This window comes from Salmo salar, chromosome 15, assembly GCF_965601325.2.
Source record: "Salmo salar chromosome 15, fSalSal1, whole genome shotgun sequence".
Lineage (NCBI taxonomy): Eukaryota > Metazoa > Chordata > Actinopteri > Salmoniformes > Salmonidae > Salmo > Salmo salar.
This window is the reverse complement of record NC_138305.1, coordinates 17,288,822-17,305,000: the sequence shown is the minus strand read 5'-3', so window position 1 is coordinate 17,305,000 and position 16,179 is coordinate 17,288,822. Positions and strand designations below refer to the sequence as shown.

Below are 16,179 nucleotides of genomic sequence, written 5' to 3'. Positions count from 1 at the left end.
GAGATACTGTATAACATACTAATAGAGAGAAGAGAGATACTGTATAACATACTAATGGAGAGAAGAGAGATACTGTATAACATACTAATGGAGAGAAGAGAGATACTGTATAACATAATAATAGAGAGAAGAGAGATACTGTATAACATACTAATGGAGAGAAGAGAGATACTGTATTACATACTAATGGAGAGAAGAGAGGTACTGTATAACATACTAATGGAGAGAAGAGAGATACTGTATAACATACTAATGGAGAGAAGAGAGATACTGTATAACATACTAATGAAGAGAAGAGAGATACTGTATAACATACTAATGGAGAGAAGAGAGATACTGTATAACATACTAATGGAGAGAAGAGAGGTACTGTTTAACATACTAATGGAGAGAAGAGAGATACTGTATAACATACTAATGGAGAGAAGAGAGATACTGTATAACATACTAATGAAGAGAAGAGAGGTACTGTATAACATACTAATGAAGAGAAGAGAGATACTGTATAACATACTAATGAAGAGAGGTACTGTATAACATACTAATGAAGAGAAGAGAGATACTGTATAACATACTAATGAAGAGAGGTACTGTATAACATACTAATGAAGAGAAGAGAGATACTGTATAACATACTAATGGAGAGAGGTACTGTATAACATACTAATGGAGAGAAGAGAGGTACTGTATAACATACTAATGGAGAGAAGAGAGATACTGCATAACATACTAATGGAGAGAAGAGAGATACTGTATAACATACTAATGAAGAGAAGAGAGGTACTGTATAACATACTAATGAAGAGAAGAGAGATACTGTATAACATACTAATGAAGAGAGGTACTGTATAACATACTAATGAAGAGAAGAGAGATAATGTATAACATACTAATAGAGGGAAGAGAGATACTGTATAACATACTAATGAAGAGAAGAGACATACTGTATAACATACTAATGGAGAGACGAGAGATACTGTATAACATACTAATGGAGAGAAGAGAGGTACTGTATAACATACTAATGGAGAAAAGAGAGATACTGTATAACATACTAATGGAGAGAAGAGAGATACTGTATAACATACTAATGAAGAGAAGAGAGGTACTGTATAACATACTAATGAAGAGAAGAGAGATACTGTATAACATACTAATGAAGAGAGGTACTGTATAACATACTAATGAAGAGAAGAGAGAAACTGTATAACATACTAATGAAGAGAGGTACTGTATAACATACTAATGAAGAGAAGAGAGATACTGTATAACATACAAATAGAGAGAAGAGAGATACTGTATAACATACTAATGGAGAGAAGAGAGATACTGTATAACATACTAATGGAGAGAAGAGAGATACTGTATAACATACTAATGGAGAGAAGAGAGATACTGTATAACATACTAATAGAGAGAAGAGAGATACTGTATAACATACTAATGGAGAGAAGAGAGATACTGTATTACATACTAATGGAGAGAAGAGAGGTACTGTATAACATACTAATGGAGAGAAGAGAGATACTGTATAACATACTAATGGAGAGAAGAGAGATACTGTATAACATACTAATGGAGAGAAGAGAGATACTGTATAACATACTAATGAAGAGAAGAGAGATACTGTATAACATACTAATGGAGAGAAGAGAGATACTGTATAACATACTAATGGAGAGAAGAGAGGTACTGTATAACATACTAATAGAGAGAAGAGAGATACTGTATAACATACTAATGGAGAGAAGAGAGATACTGTATAACATACTAATGGAGAGAAGAGAGATACTGTATAACATACTAATGAAGAGAAGAGAGGTACTGTATAACATACTAATGAAGAGAAGAGAGATACTGTATAACATACTAATGAAGAGAAGAGAGATACTGTATAACATACTAATGAAGAGAGGTACTGTATAACATACTAATGAAGAGAAGAGAGATACTGTAAAACATACTAATGAAGAGAAGAGAGATACTGTATAACATACTAATGAAGAGAGGTACTGTATAACATACTAATGAAGAGAAGAGAGATACTGTATAACATACTAATGAAGAGAGGTACTGTATAACATACTAATGAAGAGAAGAGAGATACTGTATAACATACTAATGAAGAGAGGTACTGTATAACATACTAATGAAGAGAAGAGAGATACTGTATAACATACTAATGAAGAGAGGTACTGTATAACATACTAATGAAGAGAAGAGAGATACTGTATAACACTAATAGAGAGAAGAGAGATACTGTATAACATACTAATGAAGAGAAGAGAGATACTGTATAACATACTAATGGAGAGAAGAGAGATACTGTATAACATACTAATGGAGAGAAGAGAGGTACTGTATAACATACTAATGGAGAGAAGAGAGATACTGTATAACATACTAATGGAGAGAAGAGAGATACTGTATAACATACTAATGAAGAGAAGAGAGGTACTGTATAACATACTAATGAAGAGAAGAGAGATACTGTATAACATACTAATGAAGAGAGGTACTGTATAACATACTAATGAAGAGAAGAGAGATACTGTATAACATACTAATAGAGGGAAGAGAGATACTGTATAACATACTAATGAAGAGAAGAGACATACTGTATAACATACTAATGGAGAGACGAGAGATACTGTATAACATACTAATGGAGAGAAGAGAGGTACTGTATAACATACTAATGGAGAAAAGAGAGATACTGTATAACATACTAATGGAGAGAAGAGAGATACTGTATAACATACTAATGAAGAGAAGAGAGGTACTGTATAACATACTAATGAAGAGAAGAGAGATACTGTATAACATACTAATGAAGAGAGGTACTGTATAACATACTAATGAAGAGAAGAGAGATACTGTATAACATACTAATGAAGAGAGGTACTGTATAACATACTAATGAAGAGAAGAGAGATACTGTATAACATACTAATAGAGAGAAGAGAGATACTGTATAACATACTAATGGAGAGAAGAGAGATACTGTATAACATACTAATGGAGAGAAGAGAGATACTGTATAACATACTAATGGAGAGAAGAGAGATACTGTATAACATACTAATAGAGAGAAGAGAGATACTGTATAACATACTAATGGAGAGAAGAGAGATACTGTATTACATACTAATGGAGAGAAGAGAGGTACTGTATAACATACTAATGGAGAGAAGAGAGATACTGTATAACATACTAATGGAGAGAAGAGAGATACTGTATAACATACTAATGAAGAGAAGAGAGATACTGTACAACATACTAATGGAGAGAAGAGAGATACTGTATAACATACTAATGGAGAGAAGAGAGGTACTGTATAACATACTAATAGAGAGAAGAGAGATACTGTATAGCATACTAATGGAGAGAAGAGTGATACTGTATAACATACTAATGAAGAGAAGAGAGATACTGTATAACATACTAATGAAGAGAAGAGAGATACTGTATAACATACTAATGAAGAGAAGAGAGATACTGTATAACATACTAATGAAGAGAAGAGAGATACTGTATAACATACTAATGGAGAGAAGAGAGGTACTGTATAACATACTAATGAAGAGAAGAGAGATACTGTATAACATACTAATGAAGAGAGGTACGGTATAACATACTAATGAAGAGAAGAGAGATACTGTATAACATACTAATGGAGAGAAGAGAGATACTGTATAACATACTAATGGAGAGAAGAGAGATACTGTATAACATACTAATGGAGAGAAGAGAGATACTGTATAACATACTAATGAAGAGAAGAGAGATACTGTATAACATACTAATGAAGAGAAGAGAGATACTGTATAACATACTAATGGAGAGAAGAGAGATACTGTATAACATACTAATGGAGAGAAGAGAGGTACTGTATAACATACTAATGGAGAGAAGAGAGATACTGTATAACATACTAATGGAGAGAAGAGAGATACTGTATAACATACTAATGAAGAGAAGAGAGGTACTGTATAACATACTAATGAAGAGAAGAGAGATACTGTATAACATACTAATGAAGAGAGGTACTGTATAACATACTAATGAAGAGAAGAGAGATACTGTAAAACATACTAATGAAGAGAAGAGAGATACTGTATAACATACTAATGAAGAGAGGTACTGTATAACATACTAATGAAGAGAAGAGAGATACTGTATAACATACTAATGAAGAGAGGTACTGTATAACATACTAATGAAGAGAAGAGAGATACTGTATAACATACTAATGAAGAGAGGTACTGTATAACATACTAATGAAGAGAAGAGAGATACTGTATAACATACTAATGAAGAGAGGTACTGTATAACATACTAATGAAGAGAAGAGAGATACTGTATAACATACTAATAGAGAGAAGAGAGATACTGTATAACATACTAATGAAGAGAAGAGAGATACTGTATAACATACTAATGGAGAGAAGAGAGATACTGTATAACATACTAATGGAGAGAAGAGAGGTACTGTATAACATACTAATGGAGAGAAGAGAGATACTGTATAACATACTAATGGAGAGAAGAGAGATACTGTATAACATACTAATGAAGAGAAGAGAGGTACTGTATAACATACTAATGAAGAGAAGAGAGATACTGTATAACATACTAATGAAGAGAGGTACTGTATAACATACTAATGAAGAGAAGAGAGATACTGTATAACATACTAATAGAGGGAAGAGAGATACTGTATAACATACTAATGAAGAGAAGAGACATACTGTATAACATACTAATGGAGAGACGAGAGATACTGTATAACATACTAATGGAGAAAAGAGAGATACTGTATAACATACTAATGGAGAGAAGAGAGATACTGTATAACATACTAATGAAGAGAAGAGAGGTACTGTATAACATACTAATGAAGAGAAGAGAGATACTGTATAACATACTAATGAAGAGAGGTACTGTATAACATACTAATGAAGAGAAGAGAGATACTGTATAACATACTAATGAAGAGAGGTACTGTATAACATACTAATGAAGAGAAGAGAGATACTGTATAACATACTAATAGAGAGAAGAGAGATACTGTATAACATACTAATGGAGAGAAGAGAGATACTGTATAACATACTAATGGAGAGAAGAGAGATACTGTATAACATACTAATGGAGAGAAGAGAGATACTGTATAACATACTAATAGAGAGAAGAGAGATACTGTATAACATACTAATGGAAAGAAGAGAGATACTGTATTACATACTAATGGAGAGAAGAGAGGTACTGTATAACATACTAATGGAGAGAAGAGAGATACTGTATAACATACTAATGGAGAGAAGAGAGATACTGTATAACATACTAATGAAGAGAAGAGAGATACTGTATAACATACTAATGGAGAGAAGAGAGATACTGTATAACATACTAATGGAGAGAAGAGAGGTACTGTATAACATACTAATAGAGAGAAGAGAGATACTGTATAACATACTAATGGAGAGAAGAGTGATACTGTATAACATACTAATGAAGAGAAGAGAGATACTGTATAACATACTAATGAAGAGAAGAGAGATACTGTATAACATACTAATGAAGAGAAGAGAGATACTGTATAACATACTAATGAAGAGAAGAGAGATACTGTATAACATACTAATGGAGAGAAGAGAGGTACTGTATAACATACTAATGAAGAGAAGAGAGATACTGTATAACATACTAATGAAGAGAGGTACGGTATAACATACTAATGAAGAGAAGAGAGATACTGTATAACATACTAATGGAGAGAAGAGAGATACTGTATAACATACTAATGGAGAGAAGAGAGATACTGTATAACATACTAATGGAGAGAAGAGAGATACTGTATAACATACTAATGAAGAGAAGAGAGATACTGTATAACATACTAATGAAGAGAAGAGAGATACTGTATTACATACTAATGGAGAGAAGAGAGGTACTGTATAACATACTAATGAAGAGAGGTACTGTATAACATACTAATGGAGAGAAGAGAGGTACTGTATAACATACTAATGAAGAGAAGAGAGATACTGTATAACATACTAATGGAGAGAAGAGAGATACTGTATAACATACTAATGGAGAGAAGAGAGGTACTGTATAACATACTAATAGAGAGAAGAGAGATACTGTATAACATACTAATGGAGAGAAGAGAGATACTGTATAACATACTAATGGAGAGAAGAGAGATACTGTATAACATACTAATGGAGAGAAGAGAGATACTGTATAACATACTAATAGAGAGAAGAGAGGTACCATACAGCAGATCGTAAATGAAAGGTTCTTTGTTTTGTACTGCCCTTTGTGTGTGTGTGTGTGTGTGTGTGTGTGTGTGTGTGTGTGTGTGTGTGTGTGTGTGTGTGTGTGTGTGTGACTGCGCAATTTGCAGCCCTTTTTGTTCTGTCACAGTGCGTTAGCATCAGTAAAGGGCCCATTCATCTCTTCACACACACACACACACACACACACACACACACACACACACACACACACACACACACACACACACACACACACACACACACACACACACACACACACACACACACACACAAACACATACACTGTACTCTGCCTGACAACCTCTCTCCACGCTACAGCCAGTGAGCCTGTTATAGCCTGTTACAGCCTGTTTTAACCTGTTATAGTCTGTTATAGCCTGTTATAGTCTGTTATAGCCTGTTATAATCTGTTATAGTCTGTTATAACCTGTTATAGCCTGTTAGTCTGTTATAACCTGTTATAGTCTGTTATAGCCTGTTATAGTCTGTTATAGCCTGTTATAATCTGTTATATTCTGTTATATTCTGTTATAGCCTGTTAGTCTGTTATAACCTGTTATAGTCTGTTATAGCCTGTTATAGCCTGTTACAGCCTGTTATAGTCTGTTATAGTCTGTTATAATCTGTTATAGTCTGTTATAATCTGTTATAGTCTGTTATAGCCTGTTATAGTCTGTTATAGCCTGTTATAGTCTGTTATAGCCTGTTATAATCTGTTATAGTCTGTTACAACCTGTTATAGCATGTTATAACCTGTTATAGTCTGTTATAGCCTGTTATAGCCTTTTAAAGTCTGTTATAATCTGTTATAGTCTGTTACAGCCTGTTAATCTGTTATAACCTGTTATAGTCTGTTATAGTCTTATTTCCTGTTATAGCCTGTTAAATCCTGTTATAGCCTGTTATAACAGTGGCGCAGCGGTCTAAGGCACTGCATCTCAGTGCAAGAGGTGTCACTACAGTCCCTGGTTCGAATCCAGGCTGTATCACATCCGGCCGTAATTGGGAGTCCCATAGTGCGGCGCACAATTGGCCCATTGTCGTCCGGGTTAGGCCGTCATTGTAAATAAGAATATGTTCTTAACTGACTTGCCTAGTTAAATAAAGGTTAAATAAAAAATACAAAAATTATAAATAGCCTATTATAGTCTGCTACAGCCTGTTATAGCCTGTTATAGCCTTTTATTGTCTGTAATAGTCTGCTACAGCCTGTTATAGCCTGTTATAGCCTGTTTCTTTGCCATTCTCAGTGCAGGTGGTACATAAAGCGTTCATTGCATGCAGTCAGGGTATATGCAACAATTTGGGCCGCCTGGCTCGTTGCGAACTAATTTGCCAGAATTTTATGTAATTATGACATAACACTGAAGGTTGTGCAATGTAACAGGAATAACGTTTTGTTTTCGAGATGATAGTTTCCGGATTCGACCATATTAATGACCTAAGGCTCGTGTTTCTGTGTGTTATTATATTATAATTAAGTCTATGATTTGATAGAGCAGTCTGACTGAGTGGTGATAGGCACCAGCAGGCTCGTAAGCTTTCATTCAAAACAGCACTTTCGTGCATTTTGCCAGCAGCCCTTCGCAATGCATTGCGCTGTTTATGACTTCAAGCCTGTCAACTCCCAAGATTAGGCTGGTGTAACCGATGTGAAATGGCTAGCTAGTTAGCCGGGTGCGCGCTAATAGTGTTGCAAACGTCACTCGCTCTGAGACTGGAGTAGTTTTTTCCCTTCCTCTGCATGGGTAACGCTGCTTCGAGGGTGGCTGTGGTCGATGTGTTCCTGGTTTGAGCCCAGGTAGGAGCGAGGAGAGGGACGGAAGCTATATTGCTACACTGGCAATACTAAAGTGCCTATAAGAACATCCAATAGTCTAAGGTATATGTAATACAAATGGTATAGAGAGAAATAGTCCTATAATAACTACAACTTAAAACATCTTACCTGGGAATATTGAAGACTCATGTTAAAAGGAACCACCAGCTTTCATATGTTCTCATGTTCTGAGCAAGGAACTTAAACATTAGCTTTTTTACATGGCACATATTGCACTTTTACATTCTTCTCCAATACAATACAATATATATTATTTAAATCAAATTGAACATGTTTCATTATTTATTTGAGGCTAAATTGATTTTATTGATGTATTATATTAAGTTAAAATAAGTTTTCATTCAGTATTGTTGTAATTGTCATTATTACAAATAAATAAATGAAACAATAAAATCATCTGAGTAATCGGTATCGGCCGTTTTTTTTTGCCCCCCTAATAATCGGTATCGGTTTCGGGGTTGAAAAATCATAATCGGTCAACCTCTAGTCACTGGTATACTTTTATTTATAAAGCCATTTGAGATTTACTACCATTTTATTTGGGCAATTTTTTTGTTCAGAAATGTGGTGGGTACTCTTCGTTCGCTGGACTTTATCCTGCTAACTGTTCCAAATGTCCGAACTGAATTTGGTTAAAGGGCTTTTATGTACTCTGCCATTAAAAAGTTTGGGGTCACTTAGAAATGTCCTTGTTTTTGTCGATTAAAATAACATCAAATTGATCAGAAATACAGCGTAGATATTGTTAATGTTGTAAATTACTATTGTAGCTGGAAACGGCAGATTTTTTATGGAATATCTATTTAGGCGTACAGAGGCCCATTATCAGCAACAATCACTCCTGTGTTCCAATGGCACGTTGTGTTAGCTAATCCACGTGTATCATTTTAAAAGGCTAATTGATCATTAAAAAACCCTTTTACAATTATGTTAGCACAGCTGAAAACTGTTGTCCTGATTAAAGAAGCAATAAAACTGGCCTTCTTTAGACTAGTTGACCAGTCCTCAACTGGCAGCTTCATTAAATAGTACCCACAAAACACCACTCTCAACGTCAACAGTGAAGAGGCGACTCTGGGATGCTGGCCTTCTAGGCAGAGTTCCTCTGTCCAGTGTCTGTATTCTTTTGCCCATTGTCATGACGTTGCCCTCTCTCTGGGAACAGGGAGCACAGTTGACCCCCTCCCCCTTGTACCATCCCCCTACCTACCTCTCCCTACCCAGGCCCTGTGAAAACGGTCGTAAAATTCTAAAGGAGAATGTCCTGCCGCCTGGCCCAGTTGAGACACAGAGGGGTTTCATAGACACCAAGGAAATTCTTCCAACTCACAGAATTGGGGAACCGAACGACATTTATGTTCTGGAGAAGGTATAAAAGATCGGTGAAGAATCCAGCAACGAACTGGTCCGCTTGGTACAAATTTTGTGATACTCAGAAGAGACAATATAGCCATATTACCATAATACTGTTTATATAATAGCCTCAGCTATGGGGACTTGCATCTAAATGGTTGTATAAAATGTATTAATAAGGATAAAGATATTTGTAATACGTTGAGATGCTATGTACTGATGTTAATGTGATAGAATGTATTTCTGTTCAAAGCTTAAATCAGTCATCGGCATGCCCCCCCAGGGACACAGACAGGACCAGGCGTCATGTGACAAGCCTGTTCTATGTTCACGTATAAAACCCCCACCCTGATTTACTTTCTGGAGACCAGCTTACCTCAGAAGAGAGAGCCAAGTTTTGACCATCCAATTCCTCTACTGAAAGTTAACTATACCACGTGGTTAAACTTTTAGACTATCGATACCGACAGAATAATAACAAGTCTTTGATATTAATTAATAGTCTGCAGCTAGAAATTATATCATTGAACGCGAAGACCGACGAAACATCCATTCTATAACGACATTAATGAATGTCGCTTTGAAAGAACCATTCTAACAGAGAGAGAACGCGGACAAAACTCTCCAACAGAACAGAACTCTCCAACAAGGATCCCGACACACACTGAGCGTAAATATATATTGATTGCAATTGTTCCCGAATGAGTGAACGTTCATGTGCAAAGGATTAGCATATCAATTGTTAATATTAATGAACTCTGTGTGCCTTCTCGGCTGCCCTTTATGACCCTTTGTTTTAACAAAAGTGAAATAGACAATCACATACTAAAGGGTTGGTTGGGGCTGAGGGAAGGGGGTAAGAAGGAGAAATCCAGCAGGAAGGAAGGAAACAGCAGGAGGGGAAGAGGGTGAGAGAGGAAGGGGAGATGAGCCGAGCAGGAGAGGAGGAAGGGAGGAGGGAGGGATAAATACTATCTATATGTGTGTGTGTACCTTGTACTTGGCAGTCAACTGCTCGGTGGTGTCCCGCTCCTTCCTCAGATCTCCCATCATTATCTCCTTCTCTCCCAGAAGCCTCTGCTTCTCCACAGCCAATAGTGATCCATCTTCTCTGATGGCCTCCTTCTCCTCTTCCAGCCTCTCCTCCTGCAGGTTCCTCTCCTTCTCCACCTCCTCTTCTCCCTCCTCATCCCCTTCTCCGTCACAGCCATCCTCCTTCCTGTGTTTGCCCCTCCCTTCCCTGTGGCTGAGCTGTGCACGGAGCCGTGCGATCTCCTTCTGGAACTCTCTGAGCAGGGCGTCTTTAGGGTCTTCGTTAACTCTTGGCTGGTTCTTGATGTTCTTAGCTCTGTTAGCGTAGCGGAGCGTGGTGAGGGTCTCCTCGTAGTGTTGGGGGGCGGGGCCTAGCGTAGCCACCATCACTGTCTTGGCGTTCCCTCCTAGGGAATCCTGTAATAACCGGGTCAGTTTGGAGTCCCGGTACGGAACGTGGCCGCTACGCCCGTCTGCCAGGGCTGAGATCACGTTGCCTAGCGCTGATAAAGACAGGTTGATCTTAGCGGCCTCCTTCAGGCGTTCTCCGTGGACGCCCGTCTTGGCCTGCCGCTCGCTGCCCGCCAGGTCAACCAGGTTGAGCCGGCCTACCCTGATGTGCTGCCGTCCCTCCGGCCCCGTCTGGGAACACTCCACCGTGATGAGGAACAGGGTGTGGGAACGGGAAGAGTGTTCGTTCATGTCTGTCGCTCCCACCGAGCGCACCTGGTTCCCTACGTTCATCAGCTCCTCTATCTCCTTCACGCTCTTACACACGCATGACGTCAGGTCACGCACATACACCCCGCTCTCCGGGCTCTCTCTCAGCTCCAGGATGTGGGGGGGCTGGGTGTGCACGTTGGGGACATGAGGGGCGTGCACGTTGGGATCCAGTAGATCCCTGATCTCCTCTCGGTAGATCTCCAGGTAAGAGGCTCTGACCAGGTACTGGCGGTCGGCGGCGGAGCGGGAGATCTGGGTGAAGACGTGTTCGAAGGCGTTGGGGATGACGCCCCGCCTCTCTGGCTCTAGCCACGCCCCCTGCATGGTGTAGGTCTTTCCGGTGCCCGTCTGGCCGTAGGCAAAGATGGTTCCGTTAAACCCATCCAGGACTGAGTGGATAAGCGGGCGTACCGTCTCATCGTACAGGTCACGTTGTTTAGACGATGCGTCATACACAGAGTCGAACGTAAACGTCTTCTGCGGCTCGCCGGGCAGAGCGTGAGGGTTCCGTAAGACCACCTGACCCCGATGTACGTCCATCTCTACGATCCCGCCCTTTCCTCCTGGTGTCCCGGTAACACCAGCTGCCTCTTTCCGGTTTAATGGGCGACAGCGAACCACAACCTTCACCGTCTCACTACTCTTTACCTTAGACATCTGAAGTGGCTTTCAGTTAACTATTATTAGAGATTTATAGAAATTAACATTTGTTATTATCAGTTAATCTCTTTCTCCTTACTGGACACTGTTCTTGCTGGTATTTACCAGGTAATGATCCTACTGGGATAATGTAGCTTGCTGTATCACTTGGTGGCCTAGTACTGAATTTAACACAATGGTGCTAAATAAACAAATTCATAGGTCTACCATGTTATTATCAGGTCATTATTAATGAACTTACTAGTTCTTTGTGTAGTCAAACAGTAAAATATAGAATAGGTAACAGAGTAATACATGAGTCCTATCTGACTGGATGATAACAACGTAACACTGAACACCAGGCCTCTAGTCCTGCCATGCTAATGACAAATTAGCTTGTTTACAAATAACATTAAATTAGCCTATTTATCAATAATATTAATAATCAGAATCTGTCGTCGGTCCCACAGTTAAAATATTAGTGCATTTATTAGTCTGTCGAATATCATTCTGTCTCTGTCTATTTTTATCTTCAATCTCTCTGGCAGAATCCCCACCTGGCCATATCATATAGATTATTATACAATAATGTTGTAGATATTATATTCTCATTCTTTAACCAATCCATCAGTGTGTTTCTCACCGTCAACAATATGATTTAATCCACAGAACGGCTTGCGTTATCTAGCGGTATTAAACACACCTCACTGGGTTAGATCAATAATCACGACGGTTCCGTTGAGGTCCCGGTGCATTCTGTCCGGTTGTCTGTCCGTTAACCGGGGGGTTCATTCGATAATAAAGCCAGCTCCGCCTTCACACGTCCCGGTCAATAAAAACACATACCAACGGGTTTTCATCCTGCCTTGGTGCCCGGAGATACAGCCTGATGCTCTCGTACCGCAGAGGAGATGCTACGGCTCCATTAAAGAACTGAGAGCGAGTTTCAGGATGAACAGAGAGGAGACAAACACATCATTACCTCATTCAGCTACACCCACTGCAGAACGCAATGACGGGACCATGGGAAATTGAGTTTTTTATTATTAAGTCAAATCAAATTTATTGGACGCATTCACAGATTTGCATACGTTATCGCAGGTGCAGCTAAATGTTTATGTTTCTACATCTAACAGTTCGGTAATAATACCTAGTAATACAAAACAATATACACATAATTCAAACAATGTAAATTAAGAAATGAAGAAATATCAGAAGGAGCAATTTCAGAGTCCGGAATAATGAGCAATTAGAGAACCCTTGACTTTTTACACATTTTGTTACATTACAGACTTATTCTAAAATTGATTAAATCGTTTTTTTCCTTCATCAATCTACAGTCGTGGCCAAAGGTTTTGAGAATGACACAAATATACATTTTCACAAAGTCTGCTGCCTCAGTTTTTATGATGGCAGTTTGCATATACTCCAGAACGTTATGAAGAGTGATCAGATGAATTGCAATTAATTGCAAAGTCCCTCTTTGAAATGCAAATGAACTGAATCCCCAAAAAACATTTCCACTGCATTTCATCCCTGCCACAAAAGGACCAGCTGACATCATGTTAGTGATTCTCTCATTAACACAGGTGTGAGTGTTGACGAGGACAAGGCTGGAGATCACCCTGTCATGCTGATTGAGTTCGAATAACAGACTGTAAGCTTCAAAAGGAGGGTGGTGCTTGGAATCATTGTTCTTCCTCTGTCAACCATGGTTACCTGCAAGGAACACGTGCCGTCATCATTGCTTTGCACAAAAAGAGCTTCACAGGCAAGGAAGACTGCACCTAAATCAACCATTTATCGGATAATCAAGAACTTCAAGGAGAGCGGTTAAATTGTTGTGAAGAAGGCTTCAGGGCGCCCAAGAAAGTCCAGCAAGCGCCAGGACCGTCTCCTAAAGTTCATTAGGGGCACCACCAGTACAGAGCTTGCTCAGGAATGGCAGCAGGTAGGTGTGAGTGTATCTGCACGCACAGTGAGGCGAAGACTTTTGGAGGATGGCCTGGTGTCAAGAAGAGCAGCAAAGAAGCCACTTCTCTCCAGGAAAAACATCAGGGCCAGACTGATATTCTGCAAAAGGTACATGGATTGGACTGCTGAGGACTAGGGTAAAGTCATTTTCTCTGATGAATCCCCTTTCTGATTGTTTGGGGCATCCGGAAAAAAGCTTGTCCGGAGAAGACAAGGTGAGCACTACCATCAGTCCTGTGTCATGCCAACAGTAAATCATCCTGAGACCATTCATGTGTGGGGTTGCTTCTCATCCAAGGGAGTGGGCTCACTCACAATTTTGCCTAAGAACACAGCCATGAATAAAGAATGGTACCAACACATCCTCCGAGAGAAACTTCTCCCAACCATCCAGGAACAGTTTGGTGACGAACAATGCCTTTTCCAGCATGATGGAGCACCTTGCCATAAGGCAAAAGTGATAACTAAGTGGCTTGGGGAACAAAACATCGATATTTTGGGTCCATGACCAGGAAACTCCCCAGACCTTAATCCCATTGAGAACTTGTGGTCAATCCTCAAGAGTCGGGTGGACAAAGAAAAACCCACAAATTCTGACAAACTCCAAGCATTGATTATGCAAGAATGGGATGCCATCAGTCAGGATGTGGCCCAGAAGTTAATTGACAGCATGCCAGGGCGGATTGCAGAGGTCTTGAAAAAGAAGGGTCAACACTGCAAATATTGACTCTTTGCATCAACTTCATGTAATTGTCAATAAAAGACTTTGACACTTATGAAATGCTTGTAATTATACTTCAGTTTTCCATAGTAACATCTGACAAAAATATCTAAAGACACTTTGTGGAAATTAATATTTGTGTTATTCTCAAAACTTTTGGCCACGACTGTACACACAACACCCCATATTGACAAAGCAAAAACAGGTTTTTAGAAATGTTTGCAAATGTATTACAAATAACAAACTGAAATATCACATTTGCATACGTATTCAGACCCTTTACTTTGTTGAAGCACCAGCGATTACAGCCTCAAGTCTTCGTGGGTAGGACGCTACAAGCTTGGCACACCTGTATTTGGGGAGTTTCTCCCATTCCTCTCTGCAGATCCTCTCACGCTTTGTCAGGTTGGATGGGGAGTGTCGCTGCACAGCTATTTTCAGGTCTCTCAAGAGATGTTCAAAGGGTTTAAGTCCAGGCTCTGGCTGGGCCACACAATAACATTCAGAGACTTGTCCCGAAGCCACTCCTGCACTGTCTTGGCTGTGTGCTTAGGGTCATTGTCCTGTTGGAAGGTGAACCTTCACCCCAGTCTGAGGTCTTGAGCGCTCTGGAGTAGGTTTTCATCAAGGATCTCTCTGTACTTTGCTCCATTCATCTTTGCCTTGATCCTGACTTGTCTCCCAGTCCCTGCCGCTGAAAAACATCCCCACAGCATGATGATGCCACCACCATGCTTCACCATAGGGATGGTGCCAGGTTTCCTCCAGATGTGACACTTGGCATTCAGGCCATAAAATTCAATCTTGGTTTCATCAGAACAGAGAATCTTGTTTTTCATGGTCTGAGAGTATTTAGGTGCCTTTTGGCAAACTCCTGTCATGTGCCTCTCAATTTCGAGTCTCATAGCATAGGGTTTGAATACTAATGTAAATAAGGTATTTCTTGTTTTTAATACATTTGCAAACATTTCTAAAAACCTGTTTTCACTTTGACGTTATGGGGTTTTGTGTGTAGATTACTGACATTTTTTTTTTAATCCACTTTAGTTTAAGGCTGTAACGTAACAAAATGTGGAAAAAGTCAAGGGGTCTGAATACTTTACCGAAGTCACTATATATAATTGTGTGTATAGACGGTATGGACAGTAGGGTACTAGGGGGTAACTAACCCCCATGGGTAACTGCCCCCCCCTCTGTAATTCACATCAAAACCACAAGATGTCACCAAATTATTTTCCCAACACCTTCCCTGGCTGCCACTGCTCTTGCTCAACAACAAAAAAATCCTCTGTTATCACAACTTTTGGAGATATTTCAAATAAATTATTTTGTGGTAAGTTGATCAAAATTTTGAAATTTTGAAAATGTTGTAGATATATTCCAATTAAGTCATATCTATATTTATATTTTAAAATATACAAGTAGGAAAGCAGCCTTAAGATAAATAATCCACTTGTTTAGAGAGATAAATTGAGATCATTTTTGAGTAAAGTAGTAATATGTTGGATGAGTGTTGGGGACAACTCCCCCCCATGGTCATGAATGTGTTTCTACCAGTCATTTAGACAATAGCTGTGTTCGAATAGCAA

At 38.9% G+C, this 16,179-nt stretch overlaps 1 protein-coding gene across 1 annotated transcript in view; it reads right to left on the bottom strand.

The window, feature by feature from the left end:
- The window catches only part of LOC106570995 (kinesin-like protein KIF3C), a 31,630-nt gene extending 18,745 nt beyond the window's left edge, over positions 1–12,885 (bottom strand). The window contains exon 1 of the mRNA XM_045695472.2: positions 10,495–12,885. Coding sequence (XP_045551428.1) covers positions 10,495–11,913 — 1,419 coding nt within the window. The 5' untranslated portion in view covers positions 11,914–12,885. The remainder of the gene's footprint in view (positions 1–10,494) is intronic.
- Positions 12,886–16,179: the final 3,294 nt, after the last annotated feature.